At 46.0% G+C, this 14,481-nt stretch overlaps 1 protein-coding gene across 5 annotated transcripts in view; it reads right to left on the reverse strand.

The window, feature by feature from the left end:
* Window positions 1-14,481, reverse strand: part of acsl6 (acyl-CoA synthetase long chain family member 6) — a 34,463-nt gene that overhangs the window by 2,526 nt on the left and 17,456 nt on the right. For all 5 annotated transcript variants that reach the window (XM_064349817.1, XM_064349820.1, XM_064349818.1 and 2 more), the window contains 14 exons: window positions 13,953-14,131; window positions 12,807-12,839; window positions 10,825-10,876; window positions 9,738-9,811; window positions 8,853-8,930; window positions 7,367-7,501; window positions 7,133-7,267; window positions 6,566-6,661; window positions 6,374-6,446; window positions 4,190-4,278; window positions 2,402-2,518; window positions 1,425-1,568; window positions 589-690; window positions 242-313 (listed from right to left, as the gene is read on the reverse strand). In XM_064349817.1, coding sequence (XP_064205887.1) covers window positions 242-313; window positions 589-690; window positions 1,425-1,568; window positions 2,402-2,518; window positions 4,190-4,278; window positions 6,374-6,446; window positions 6,566-6,661; window positions 7,133-7,267; window positions 7,367-7,501; window positions 8,853-8,930; window positions 9,738-9,811; window positions 10,825-10,876; window positions 12,807-12,839; window positions 13,953-14,131 — 1,379 coding nt within the window. The remainder of the gene's footprint in view (window positions 1-241; window positions 314-588; window positions 691-1,424; window positions 1,569-2,401; window positions 2,519-4,189; window positions 4,279-6,373; window positions 6,447-6,565; window positions 6,662-7,132; window positions 7,268-7,366; window positions 7,502-8,852; window positions 8,931-9,737; window positions 9,812-10,824; window positions 10,877-12,806; window positions 12,840-13,952; window positions 14,132-14,481) is intronic.

Raw genomic sequence — 14,481 nt, forward strand, 5'->3', positions numbered from 1 at the left:
AAGCGCTGGAACTGTGGACAGGCACCTTCTTTTTCCCCACAGCTAAAAAGTTAATTACTTTTTGCAGGCCCGGTGTGACGACGTTCTACGACATTTCCGTCAAATACACCGCCTGTCCTAAAATTCCGTAACTTCACAGGCTTTTCCAAATGGCAAAGGCCCTCCTTTCTTACTCTGATCAAATTGGCCATCACATGAACATGAAGGCAGGATGACGTCATCACATCACACGGCCCGTTACCTGCTCGAACGAGTGGAGTCCACTGGCCTTGCCAAGCTTCACCATGTCCTCCATGATGGCCTTCTTCAAGTCCTTCACAAGACAAAGACAGCAAGTCTGTTTTACTGACTTTGAAAATATTCCATATAAATTTAAGAACCAGTTACCTTTATTAGCTCATGTAACAGTGTAGTTATGTAAAGTAAAATCTAATTTTTTGTATTGTGCGCAGTACTAAATTTTACAACCAGCATTTGAAAGTAGAGATAAACACTTTTCTAATTTATTACGAAATAAATAATGAATACAATATTTAATATAATAGTGTAAATACAAAATACTGAAAATTGAATAAATGATGTGTGTACCTGGTTTTTACATAGATCTCCAAAACAACCCTCAAGGCCCCTTTTCCTGGCCCACGGTGGCATCACCTCAGGATCTGGAACTACAATTCCCACCAGGCAAGACTACAGGAAGACATGGACACAGTCACACACCAAAGGGACAGGCACACTTCTACATAATTATTTTATGGTTTTATGGTGATTCAAGACCAAACAGTATGCAGGATATCCAGTTTCTAATACACAAAAAAATGATTATTATAGAATCTCAGAGACATTAATCCCAGAGTTATTGAAAACCAATATAGTATAAACAGAAAACGGCAAATCTCTCTCATATTCCACCTGAACAGTCTACTAAAATATGTTTCTGAAAACATTTGAGATGAGAAACAGGCCATGTAATTGGTGAATTGTGACTCATATTTGATCTGCAATGCCTAGTTTGACAGTTTGAGCCGAGTTTCATGAGCCAGGCGCAGCTGTGATAATTAATTTGAATAGGGAATACTTTATGCAAATTAGATGGACACACTGACTAGTGTAGTAGGCGGAGCCAAGCTGAAACAGTGAGTGCAATTACTCATTAAGATAAACAGTACATATGCAGAATGCAGAAAGCGATTGAATGTACTTCTGCACTGAGCATGTGCAGAGGCACATTTTTGGCAGCACATAGTACAAAGAAATTAAATGATTTTGTGTTCCTCTGCAACACAGCAACACTGGCTCTGTAACTGCATGCACTTCCTGGACTACTCTTGGCCACTATATAAGCTGAACACCTAGCACGTTAGCGGCGCAGCTACGTAGAATGTTAGCAGCGCAGCTACGTAGCACGTTAGCGGCTCGGCTACCTGCAGGCTGTCTCCGTGGATGTAGAGCTGAGATATGGGCTCGCTGCGGATGTAGATGTTCTCGATCTTCTCCGGCGAGATGTACTCCCCCTGAGCCAGCTTGAAAATGTGCTTCTTTCTGTCGATGATCTTTAACGTGCCGTTCTGCAGGGGGGTGGCGGTGGGGGGGGGGGGGGGGGGTGGGAGAACACCAGACGAGCAGTTCAAGAGGACATGACATATCTGAAAGGACTACGCAGACAGACATTTTCATGTGCTGAGGGCATAAATGATCCACGTCTTAATTTATTCTATTTTCCTTCATTTCTTCAAGCTATTTAATCCTTGTTTAATCCAATATCCAATTTAATGTCTTGGTATGTTGTACTCATAGGACCCTCTCATTGCTGCAACGTCCTCCACATGTTTTGGTGTAGACAAGCAGGTGCTCTCCACTAAAGGTTGTGCTGTCCGCAGACGTAGCTGCGCAGTTATTGCGACAGATGCACAGGCGTCAAAGGCACATGGCAGGCGCTGTATTGGGCAGAGTCACATGCAACGAAACAGACAACCCCTCCCACCCTCCCTGGGGTCACTAAAGGCAATATGGCTCCCAGGCACAGTGACGGGTTTCGGCACCAGACTCTGAGGCAAAGACACACATTTGATGGACTGCCCTCAGGTCTGTTTTGGCGCTATCGTAGTATAATGGGTGAGGAACTGGTTTTGTAACCTAAAGGTCACAGGTTCCATTCCTGGGTAGGACACTGCCGTCATACCCTTGAGCAAGGTACTTAACCTGCACTGCTTCAGTACACATCCAGCTGTATAAATGGGTGCAATATAAGTGCTGTGTAAAATGTTGTGTAAGTTGCTCTGGATAGGAGCGTCTCCTAAATGCCAGTAAAAGCCAAAGTGTTTTCAGAGCAAATGGCTAGTATTTCAGTTTCGATCTGATTCCCCGTCTTAAATGAACAGATGACGGAAAGACGACATACAGGCAACCATTTGCCGATATCTCCAGTGTGGAGCCATCCGTCTGAGTCCAGCGTCTCCGCGGTCTTCTCCGGGTCTTTGAGGTAGCCCTTGAACACATTGGGTCCCTTCACACACACCTGTTGGGGAGGAGAAAGAGAGCAGGGTTTCAGGTAGAAACAGGGTAACAGTGGGGGTAGCAATTCACCCTCATATTATGTTTCCGGTGAATTTGTTGTTTGACGCGTCTCTAAAACCAGAAAGAAAACATGCAGTAAACCTAAAGGCATGTTTTCAAAAGTCTTGTTCCAGCTTTGTATACACAGGTGCTGTTTGGGGTCATGCTGACCCCAGGCTCTCTAGCTGTACAAAACGTAGGTAAATATTCCACATTTTTTATGTTTCATCTCTGATATTTTGTGGGTGATTCCAGTGGCACTTAACTAAAGGTTTCAAATATTCACTTGCTTCCCAAATGGGTGCTCCTAAATGAGGACTCTCTCGCAGTTTCTCACAGCTTTTTAACATTTAGGGATAAAAGGCCAGTCATTTGGCAGACATTAAGAAGGAAACGAACAAAGTGTCAGAATCTCTCTCGTCTAAAACTTGGCGTCGGTTTAAACTGTTGTGGGCAATTTTACCCCGAACATTAAAGGCCTTGAAAATTTCGAAATAATAGGAGGGTTAAGGAACCGGTTTACAGCTATGATTCGCAAGGGGGGAGGGGGGAACTGCTGTTGTACCCTTCAGGAATAAACCTGACCTTTATCTCTCCAGATTTTATGATCTACTTTCACATGTTCTCTGTCCTAGTTTCATACCTACAATATACTTATTCTTAGCATTCTTTTGAAGTCACGCTGGCGTTTTCCAGATATGTAACATGTATCTTGACGTGTGACAGGTTATGTATACAATAGGCATCGGACCTGGTTCGTGTCACACAGAATTATTCTTAACATGTGACACATGAAATGTCATGAATACGGTTAGAAAACAATATAGAGGATATCTTTTGTGTACTGCCCATTGAGTACTAAAAATATATGCACTATACAGTACAAAGAATGCTTAGTAGTCAGTACATACTTTAAGCACACAGTATTTAGGAGGCTGATTCAGACACATCCCATGTTTGCAGTCTAGCAGGCTCACTTGCAGGTGCCCGATCAACCAGCAGGGGGCACTTGTGCATAACAAGCCGCTGTAATCCTGGCAAACCTGGGAAGGCTGGGAAGCTGAGGATGCTGGGAAGAGATGGCAAACTGAAATCTTTCCCATCCCTGGGTGACCTAGAGGTAGGTGTGCATCACCTACAGGGCCACCGAGCAGAGTTGCCCCCCTGAACGGTTTGGGGGGGGTTTGGGGGACGCTAGAAGGTGGGGGCCTTCACAGAATGTGAAGGACCTCCAGGGAGTGTCCTTCACATCTACAGTATCACGCAAAACCCTGGAGGCACAAGTCTTCAGGCACAGTAAGAAACTGCTCGTTTTAATTTTTACAGACACAAAGTTAGGGCTTGGTCACATGGGCATTGAACCATGCGACGGAAGGAGACACACATATTCACACACATACACACACACACACCTGCACACACACGCGCGCACACACCCACACACACACACACACCTGCACACACACGCGCGCACACACCCACATACGCACGCACACCTGCACACACACACACACGCGCGCGCGCGCACACGCACACACACAAGCACACGCCGTGTGTAAAAAGGAAAAACAGATTCGGAATGCAAGGTCTGTGTATGATTTGTATAAGTTTGCATGGGTTTGACTGTCCTTACCTCTCCCTCTCCTTTAGAGGCAAAGTAGTTCTTGTCAGCCACGTCCACCAGTTTTATCAGGTTACAGGGAAGGGGTGCTCCAACATGACCTGGAACCAAACATTAATGTTTTTGTTTGTTAATTATGAATAATTCATAAGTAATAATGTATGCAAGTTAAAAACTGACAATAAAAATGAGGCCCTTAATGCCCTTTTTGAAATGTCTGCACCAGTCTTCATTTTGAATTTGCAAATAGTTTGATCTGTATGGTAATGTGATTTTTAAGGTCCCTGCAGCAAGCTCAGGTGCTATTCTTTTTTTCCACACTTAAAAACTCAAATAAATTAAAATAAACATGGAGAGCACGTGTTTTGTTTAATTTCCATTGTTGGGAAAATAATGTATGCAAAGTTCAATAAATTAGAGCTGGATCACCACAAATCCCACAGATTTGTTTTGGCAAAGCCTTTCTTTAGACAGAAACATTGGTATTTGCACTTGTCCAGCATTGGACAACAAATAATTTCTTAAACTATATGCATTTCATCTCCCCAACTATTTTAATATGCAAACCTTCAGGTCTACTCAACTAGTAGTATGCAACATTACCAGAAGGGGGAGTAGTTTGATAAGAAGAGAGAGAGAGAAAGAGGGAAGCAGTTGTCCTGTTACAAGAAATAAGACACTTCTAATAAATTAAACTCTGATTCAACTGTTGGCATGGAGCTCACGAGAGAAGCTGGTTTCCTGTTACAAGAAATAAGACAATTCTAAAAAATGAAACTCTAAATGAGCTTTTGGTATGAAGCTCAATGTTGTCAGTGAAGTTAGGAGAGTAAAATGCAGAGAGAGAATAGCAGTTTAGACAGTAACATGCACTGAAAGTTATTTTATGTTTTTGAGTTTATTTTATCCATCCATCCATCCATTATCTAACCCACTTATCCTGGACAGGGTCGCGGGGGGTTCCAGAGCCTATCCCAACATGCATTGAGTGAGAAGCAGGAATACACCCTGGACAGGTCGCCTATCTATCGCAGGGCACACACACCATTCACTCACACACTCATACTTACGAGCAATTTACAGTCTCCAATTAGCCTGCCTACATGTCTTTGGACTGTGGGAGGAAACCAGTGTACCCGGAGGAAACCCATGTGGACACGATGAGAACATGCAAACTGCACACAGAAAGGGCCAGGCTGGGATTTGAACCCAGACACCACAACCAAAGAAGTTACAGTAAACTGGCATTTTGAAGGTGAAATTCTCTGTATAAGTTCTTATCTGGATGTTGAATGAGAAAAGATTCTTTATTGCAGAAGCACTTATTTAAACAGGTTGGGCATTTCTGACTTTGAGAATTTGGTGCATGTGTGTGTGTACATGTGCATGCATGCAAGTGTGTGTGTATGTGTGTGTGTATGTGCGTGCATGTCTGTGTGTGTGCATGAGTGCGATTGTGTGTGCGCTTGTTTGTGTGTATGTATATGCGTGTTTGTGTGTGTGTGGACGTGTTTGTGTGCATGTGCATGCATGCGTGTGTATTTGTATGTGTGCGTTTTTGTGTCTGTGTTTGCATGTGCACGTGCATGCTTCCAGAGTGTGGGTGTATGTGTGTGCGCGCGTGTAATGCACGTGCACGTTTGTGTGTGTGTGGGTGTGATTCTGTGTGCAGAGTGATGCAATGTTTCAGAATGAGAACCAGCTATCTTTTGTTCTGCTTTTATTGGGCCTCACAGACTGTTCACAGTCCTGAAAAGGATGTGGCAAAATCAGGCTGACACAGATGACGGCAGACACGCTGCATCGGCAGTCACGACATCGACCGCACCAACGAAGCAGGTTAAAAGAGATCTTGCACAGAAATAAGTGGCACCAGCCTATTCATCTTGCCTTCAAAGGAATGTTGGCATTGTGAGATCACAATCGTTGGCATGAAGAGCAACAACAAGCCTGCGCAACATGAAACCTCAGATCTATTTTTCCCCCTTTTCTATTTCCCGAATAAACCTGGTTGACAGCTTCCATTTAACCTTAAACCTGTTGGTGGAGAGAGAATGACCTTTGTGCAAGTGACAAAAACAGTGACAAGGTAACAAACAAAAAAATGACTACCTTTGAGTTCTGGACCCTAGACCTGCACAGAGTCCAGCTCGCGGGGCTGCGGTAGAAAATGAGGAAGAGGAGGGTGAAGCTCACCTGAGGTCCAGTCTCCGGGGGTGGTGAAGGTGCAACCGGCCGTACACTCAGTCTGCCCGTACGCCTCGTACACCTGGAGCCGAGGGGGAGAGGAGGATGCTGGGAAATGCAAACACACCTGAGCAGGGTGGTGGTGGTGGTGGTGGTGGTGGTGGTACAGGATGTGATGTCACAGGGCGGGGCCGGACTCACCTGACAGCCCAGGGCGGCCCTCAGGAACCCCAAAACGGTGGGAGAGGTCGGGGCGGCCCCTGTCACGATCATCCGCAACCTCCCGCCCAGGCTGGCCTGTCAACGGAACACAGTTTCAAACATACACCCAACACACATCCAAACCCTACAGCCCTACACCCAACACACATCCAAACCCTACAGCCCTACACCCAACACACATCCAAACCCTACAGCCCTACACCCAACACACATCCAAACCCTACAGCCCTACACCCAACACACATCCAAACCCTACAGCCCTACACCCAACACACATCCAAACCCTACAGCCCTACACCCAACACACATACAAACCCTACAGCCCTACACCCCACACACATCCAAATCCCACAGCAATACGCATAACCCACCCCAGCCCAAAACTCACCTTCCCGCCCCGCCCCGCCCCCCCTCCCCACACCAAACCTAGAGCACACCCCAAGCAGAACACACACCACACACCCCCTCCTACATGCCAGCACACACACATACATCAGTGCGCCCTCCCCCCCCCCTCCCCTCTGCCCCCAGGAGAGCCCGGCCCACCTGTATCTTGCTGAAGAAGATCCTGTCCCACAGGCTGTCGCTGCGGATGACCCCGCTCTGCACCTCCGCGCCTTTTCTCTTGGCCGCGAAGTTGAGCAGCCAGCGCTTGGCCGGGCTGTTGGCCTGGCTGAAGATCTGCGGGGCGGAGAGAGAAGGGTGAGGGGCCCCGTTCCCGCTCAGAATGGGGGACGGGGGGACGGGACGGGGGGGGAGGCGAGGGCTCCTTGCACCCACCTTGTCGTACATTCGGTTGAGCAAGCGGGGAACCACGGGGAAGATGGTGGGCCGCAGGGCCTTCATGTCCTCCGAAAGAAGTCGGATGTCTCCTTGGAAAAAACCAATCCTTCCGCCATGGCAGTAGACTACGGACTGGAAAGTGGAAAAAAAAAAACAAAAAAAAAACTAAACAACCAGGCAAAAGCTTGATTGAATTAAGTCTGTTTACTTAAAGTAGACTGCTGACAGTAGACAGAAGAGCTCCATAGTGCCCTTGCTTATCTGCTGAATTAAAATTCTGAACACTAGGTGGCACTGCAATTCAGTTGGCTCTACAATGCACCACTTCCTTTATTGTTGCTGTTTGTCTTGACAACAGCCATTGTTTTTGTTGGACAGCCTGCATATGCTTGCATGCTTTCTTCAGAGATATTTTATGTACAAAAGAACATGCAGAGGAATGTTTCCCTTCCCTGCAGACAAAGAATTCTTCAAGGCTGCCAAATGAAGACTAAATGTTGACCTGGCTTGTGTGCGTATGTGTGTGTTGTGAGTGTGTGTGTGGACGTGAGTGTGTGTTGTTGTAAGTGTGTGTGTACGTGAGAGTGTGTGTGTTGTTGTAAGTGTGTGTGTACGTGAGAGTGTGTGTGTTGTTGTGAGTGTGTGCGTACGTGAGAGTGTGTGTGTTGTTGTGAGTGCATGCACGGAGACATGGGTGTGGGGACGTGACTTCCGGGTCTGTCTGCTCACAGGGGTGAGATAGCGTAGCGCTGTGCACCCGAGCCGAACTGCATATTTAACCACAGGATGTGAACTGCCTGTGGGCGTCCCTGCGCTGGGGCGGGAGGACAAACTGCCAGAGTCACAGGGTCACAGTGTCACGCGGTCTCCCCAAAGCCAGCTCGCACTCGGTTAAAGTGACTGAGCTGCTGAACGCATTAAACGGCGAGGGCTCGGTTCTTTAGCCGCCGGGCAGTGTGTTCATACAAGGAAGCTGTTTTGAAAAAGCTAACATTATGTCTGTTGAAAAAGAAAAACAGGGCAAACGAGGTTCTCATCGTTGATGAGTGATGAATGATCTGGTAAAAAAAAAAAAAAGAACAAAAACAATCTACAGTTCAGTAGTAGTATATATCTATGACTGAGCTCATACAGGAGTGAAGAGCTCTCTTAGTGCCAGAACAGACAGACAGACACACACACACATGCATGCACACATTCATGCACGCGTGTGCACACAGACGCAGATACACACGCGCACGCACACATGCATGCACACATTCACACACGCACGTATGCACGCGCGTGCACACAGACGCAGATACACACGCGCACGCACACATGCATGCACACATTCACACACACACGTATGCACGCGCGTGCACACAGACGCAGATACACACGCACACGCGCAGGCACACGTGCACGCATATACACCACACGCACACACACACACACACACACACACACACATAGTGTGGCCCTCAGTCACACAGGCCCGTACCTCTATGAGTCTCTCAAACATGTGCGCGAGGGGCAGGAAGGAGATGAGCACATCGTCCTGGTTGGGAAAGATGACTTTCTGCAGCGGGGCGGGTGGGGGCGGGACCAGGCAGGGGGCGCAGCGCAGAGCAGACGCAGTCGCATACACAGACGCAGACGTGAGCATGGAGGAGAGAAAGAATACTGAGGCATACTGACAGACAAAACCATCTCAAAAAGACAGCATACAATACTGAGTAACACACTGAAAAGATTTTAAAATACAGCCTAAAATACTGAGCTGAACACCCCAAAAGACAGACAGAGAGAGAGAGAAGAGAGTGACGAGACAAAGCAGGAAAGCAGTGAGAAAAAAAATATGTGATTAACATGCTTGGGCAAAGACTTCCAACCCTAAACATACTGGGCATAGTTTCAGCAGATAAACATCAGTTGCTCAAACAGAGGGAAGAAACCGCAACTGTGGGTAGCAATAAACACGAGCACTATTGTAGTCTTAGCGAGCAATGCCTGTCTGCCATGGTATAATATAGGCATTAAGAAACAATGCCATAATATTACAGCATTACAGCTGTGTATCAATGTCTGGTGACATAGCTCAAGCGGTAAGAGCGCTTGTCGGGCAGTCGGAGGGTTGCCGGTTCAATCCCCCGCCCTGGGCATGTCGAAGTGTCCCTGAGCAAGACACCTAACCCCTAATTGCTCTGGTGAATGCGAGGCATCAATTGTAAAGCGCTTTGGATAAAAGCACTATATAAATGCAGTCCATTTACCATGTCTGTTCTTGTATTTCAGGGAGCCGTTCATTATACATCATTCCTGGTGTTTATGAGCCCCGCCACCCCCCCCTCCCCCAAAGTCGAGCAGAACCCCTAATTCTACCTACATCAGTCACTTTCAGGAACCCCGAGAAATCCGCCACCACGTTGCCATGGGTCAGCATCACGCCCTTAGGGTTCCCTGCAGCACAACAAAAAATGTAGTTCAATTCCTTAAAAAATGTAGTTCCTTAAAAAATGTAGTTCAATTCCTTAAAAAATGTAGGTCAAATGTAATTCAATTCTTAAAACTGCTTCCATTTCCAGTAACACCTCTTCATGTGGAGTCACAAATGTTAATACACTGATAAGCCTCATTTACACGCTCGCGAAAATTGAACATGGTGAAAATATTTGAATGAACTCTCAGTCCTGAACACAAACAACCTGAAGGAGACATATTTGTCCTATTTAACAAAGATATATGCAGTATATATATATATAAGATAAAATTTTGTGAGTATTTGCTGTGCACTTGACCCCCCATAAATTAGTACAGATGGGTCCAACAGTACAGTTAAGACCCACCCACGCTCTCCAGTAGTTAGGTATTAACTCCACAAAGACCAGAAACCTGAGAGACACAGACCAAGAGCCCATTCTCAAGGTTCACCAGCAGGGGGAGCTCGTTGTGATTATTACTGTACTACACTCACAACCACCTTTTCCAAATGTACCTTTCCAAATTACAGCCATATATTTAATTGACGTTGTTACATTTCACCAAATAGCCTGGCTTATTCACACAAAAACAAAAACAAAAATTATATATAAATTATATACAGGTACAAAGGTAGCAAGAGTTTAAAATGCAACCCGAGCGAGAAGCATTGCCATTCAGTGATTCGGTGCCCACAGGATATAAGGGGCGACATAGCTCAGGAGGTAAGAGCGGTTGTCTGGCAGTCGGAGGGTTGCCGGTTCGATCCCCCGCGAAGTGTCAAAGTGTCCCTGAGCAAGACACCTAACCCCTAATTGCTCCCAACGAGCTGATCGGTACCTTGCATGGCAGCCTTTTGCCGTTGGTGTGTGAGTGTGAGTGTGTGTGAATGAGAGGCATTTTGGATATATAAATATGTAGATAAAAGCGCTATATAAATGCAGTCCAGTCCATATAACGATTCTCACAGTCTTACGACAGAGAGGAACACACACCTGTGGTTCCACTGGTGAAACACACGATGGATAGATCATCCGGTTGAGGAGGCTGAAGGAACAAAGAGAAAACCAGAAGTTACAACAGGAAAACAACAATACTAAATTGGAGCAAGGCCAAGAGATCACTTGGCTGATGTCTGACATTTTTCTGAGGATATATTCATATTGCTTTTTCAGCCACTATGAACAAGACCAAAAAAAAAAAAAACTTGTGAAGGTCAGTAATGTCATTTTCTTAAATCATACCCGGCAAACATGGGATCTGTTTTTTCATGCGTGTTGGGGCAACATAGCTCAGGAGGTAAGACCGATTGTCTGGCAGTCGGAGGGTTGCTGGTTCAAACCCCGCCCTGGGCGTGTCGAAGTGTCCTTGAGCAAGACACCTGACCCCTAACTGCTCTGGCGAATGAGAGGCATCAATCGTAAAGCGCTTTGGATAAAAGCGCTATATAAATGCAGTCCATTTACCATGTTTTCAGAAAATAAACACGTGCAAGTATTGTGTGCAGTGGAAACATTAAGCTAGCCGGTACAAGGGCCATTTTCTTTATTCCAAAGTAAACACAGGAATCCACACATAAAGGGAGGAGGCAATTCCGTGAGAACACATTTCCCATCTGGAGGCAACCCAGCAGTCCGGCATTTCACTGAGGCCCTGTCCACACGTACAGGGATTCTTTTTGAAAACGCCCTTCAAGGTGGAGATTTTTCAAAACTCCGGTTTCTCTGTCTTTGTGTGGACAAGAGAAACGGAGCTTTATGAAAACCCTGACGTCGCGATGTCAAGTCGTGTATCAGTTACCATGGCAATTGGTGTATTGTGCATGCGGCAATCGTTCTAGCGTTCTCCTGTGGACGGAGATATTTTTTAAAACGCCGGTCATGTGGATAGGATTTTTTTTTTTTTTTTTTACGTAGGGGGGAAAAAACTACGTTTTCAGAAAAATCTGTATACGTGTGGACAGGTCCTAATATAATGCCATTAATTTTCCACTCCGTACACGCTGCCCAAATTCATACTTCATAATGGAACTGAGGCGGGAATGGCAGCTCATTACTCCCTGATGGACTACGTACAGTAGTCTGTGGCTTCTCTAAAGAAATACTCCACGCAAAATGAGTCACTGTGGATAGACTCTTTCCATACTATTGTAATACTGACTTCACATTCTATTACACTGATGCTACAGTATTAGAAGAAGTTGCATCTCAGGACTGAATTCAGAGTATCTTGGACGGGTTTGTTAAATTAACAAAGTTTGAAGTGTTGTCTCGAAGCCTGAAAATACGCCATAAATCCTTTTAAAAATCACAGAAGCCTGCAGTGAAATCATTTTTGGCTGGGTCGACTTACATTACGACTGGAGAACACTCATTTATTTTTCCACAGCATATAAGACTTCCTTCCGGTAGATAAATGGAACAGTGGTTATGTGTACAATGCAAACACTTCTCAGAGCAAATATGTAAACACACAGTGGCTCCGCTCAGTTTAGGGCTTTCCTGTCTCAGAGAAATAAACGCTCAGCAAATAAACATCAAATTGGACAAAGACTCCATTACCCATGAGTCCCTCTGATCAGAGTCAGCTGCTAGCAGGCAGAAACTGCTGGAAATCGATGGGCAACGCAATTCCAATTTTAAATGATTTTTTTACATTTTTTGAGAGACATGTTTTGAGAGAGGAGGGGTGAGTTGCGATGGCAGAAGGTTGTGTAAATGTTTGGGCTAATCAAAGCAGTTAAGAGAAGTGCCGGCAGTACAGCAACACCCATGACTTGCTTGCCCTCCAGTCCTTCAAGTTCTCTCTCTTGCTAGATGTCCCACTCAGGGACACTATAAGGGAGCCTCAACAAATATCAGAAGATATGATTTTATGGGGCGGTGGGGGGCCCAAAATCCCGGGTGGTGCCCCCCCAGTCCCACTGTGCAGTGGCCCCAGTCGTGCAGAAGGAAGACGTCTGAGAGTGTTAACTCACCAGGGGGCCTCTGTGGTGATCTCGGCCCAAAGCCTGGAGAAGAGAACGGCACAAACACACACGCACACACACACACATACACACATACACGAGCACAGACACACGCACACACACACACACGAGCACAGACACACGCACACACACACGAGCACAGACACACACACACACACACACACAAGCACAGACACACGCACACACACACACACACAAGCACAGACACACACACACACACACACGAGCACAGACACACACACGCACACATGCACAAACACACGCAAACACACACACGAGCACAGACACACACACACACACAAGCACAGACACACACACACACACACACACACACGCGCACATGCACAGACACACAGACACACCACACACAAACACACAGACACACACACACAGATACACACACAAACACACACACATCTAGCGTTAGGCTCGTGTTACTTCAGAACGGAGCACTATCCAGAACATATCATGAAGGATGAGAAGATTATCAACACAAGTCTTTTTTTTTACCAAACCACGTAAAACTCTCAGAAATATGGACAGCAAAACAGCACATTCCCAGAGCCACAAGACCACTGAGTTTTAGGGAAGAGTCAACGGTGGTAAGCATTTGGCCTCAAGCACGACCTTATCGAATCCATATCGATGAAAAATATTTACTTTTTTTTTTTTTTTTTTTAAGTATGCCAGTTTCTCGCAGTGTTGCTTTTGAAATTAACAGTTTAAGAAAAAACTTTTTCCACTTCCTCAAATCTGCGACCCTTTGTGAGTTTTCACACACTCCTTTTTGGAAAAACTTTATTCTAGGGATTCAGGGCATGGTTAGTCAAAAAGTTAAACATTTAATAAATATGAATATGAATCTACTTTTTTGAGTAAATAATAATAATAATACTAATAATAATAATATAAAATGATTTGTTACTCAGTAACAGAAATTCTGGGCCCTGTGCATATGCAGTCCCTGTGGGCCCCCATAAAATTGTAGACCAAAGAAAACTTTTTAGCCAGGCCATCTCAGCTCCCCCACCCCAGGATTTTCCGCGGTAGTCGTGGGGCCCAACGTGAGATGGCCCAAAATCCCCGGTGGCACCCCTGATCCCAGCGCTGTTAAAAAGGGGTGCACATCCTCACCTCCACGTCCTGAAGGGCCTGAACCTGCACCCCGCACTCCTCGCCCCGCTCCAGGAGGAGGGGGTCGAAGGGGTCCATGAGGATCACCCGCTTCAGGCCGGGGGTGTTCTTCCGCTCCACGTTTTCCAGGAGCACCTGGGCCTTCTCCGGCTTGTCGCAGATCACCGTGGAGATTTCGGCTGTTGGGGGGTGGGCAACAGAGCTGAATATTACCCACAACACCCACAAACGCTCAGCACAATTCCGTTACGTTCCATTACAATCGTTTGGCAGACGCTCACATCCATTTTCAGCCCTCAGGAATACAAAAATGCGGCATCTCCAAGAAGCCGCAGAGGCCCATTCATAATCACTAAGGGCCTGATTTATTAAGACCTCCAGCATGTGCAAAACCTTTTAGCATACGCAAAACCAATAACACGACCGCTGATTGGTGCAAAACAAATACCACGGTCAATCATTGGTCACAGCTATGGAAAATTTAGACTCTCCGATTAATGTAACCTGCTTGACTTTGGATTGTGGGAGG

Source organism: Anguilla rostrata, chromosome 9 (assembly GCF_018555375.3).
Source record: "Anguilla rostrata isolate EN2019 chromosome 9, ASM1855537v3, whole genome shotgun sequence".
In the NCBI taxonomy this organism is placed as follows: Eukaryota; Metazoa; Chordata; class Actinopteri; order Anguilliformes; family Anguillidae; genus Anguilla; species Anguilla rostrata.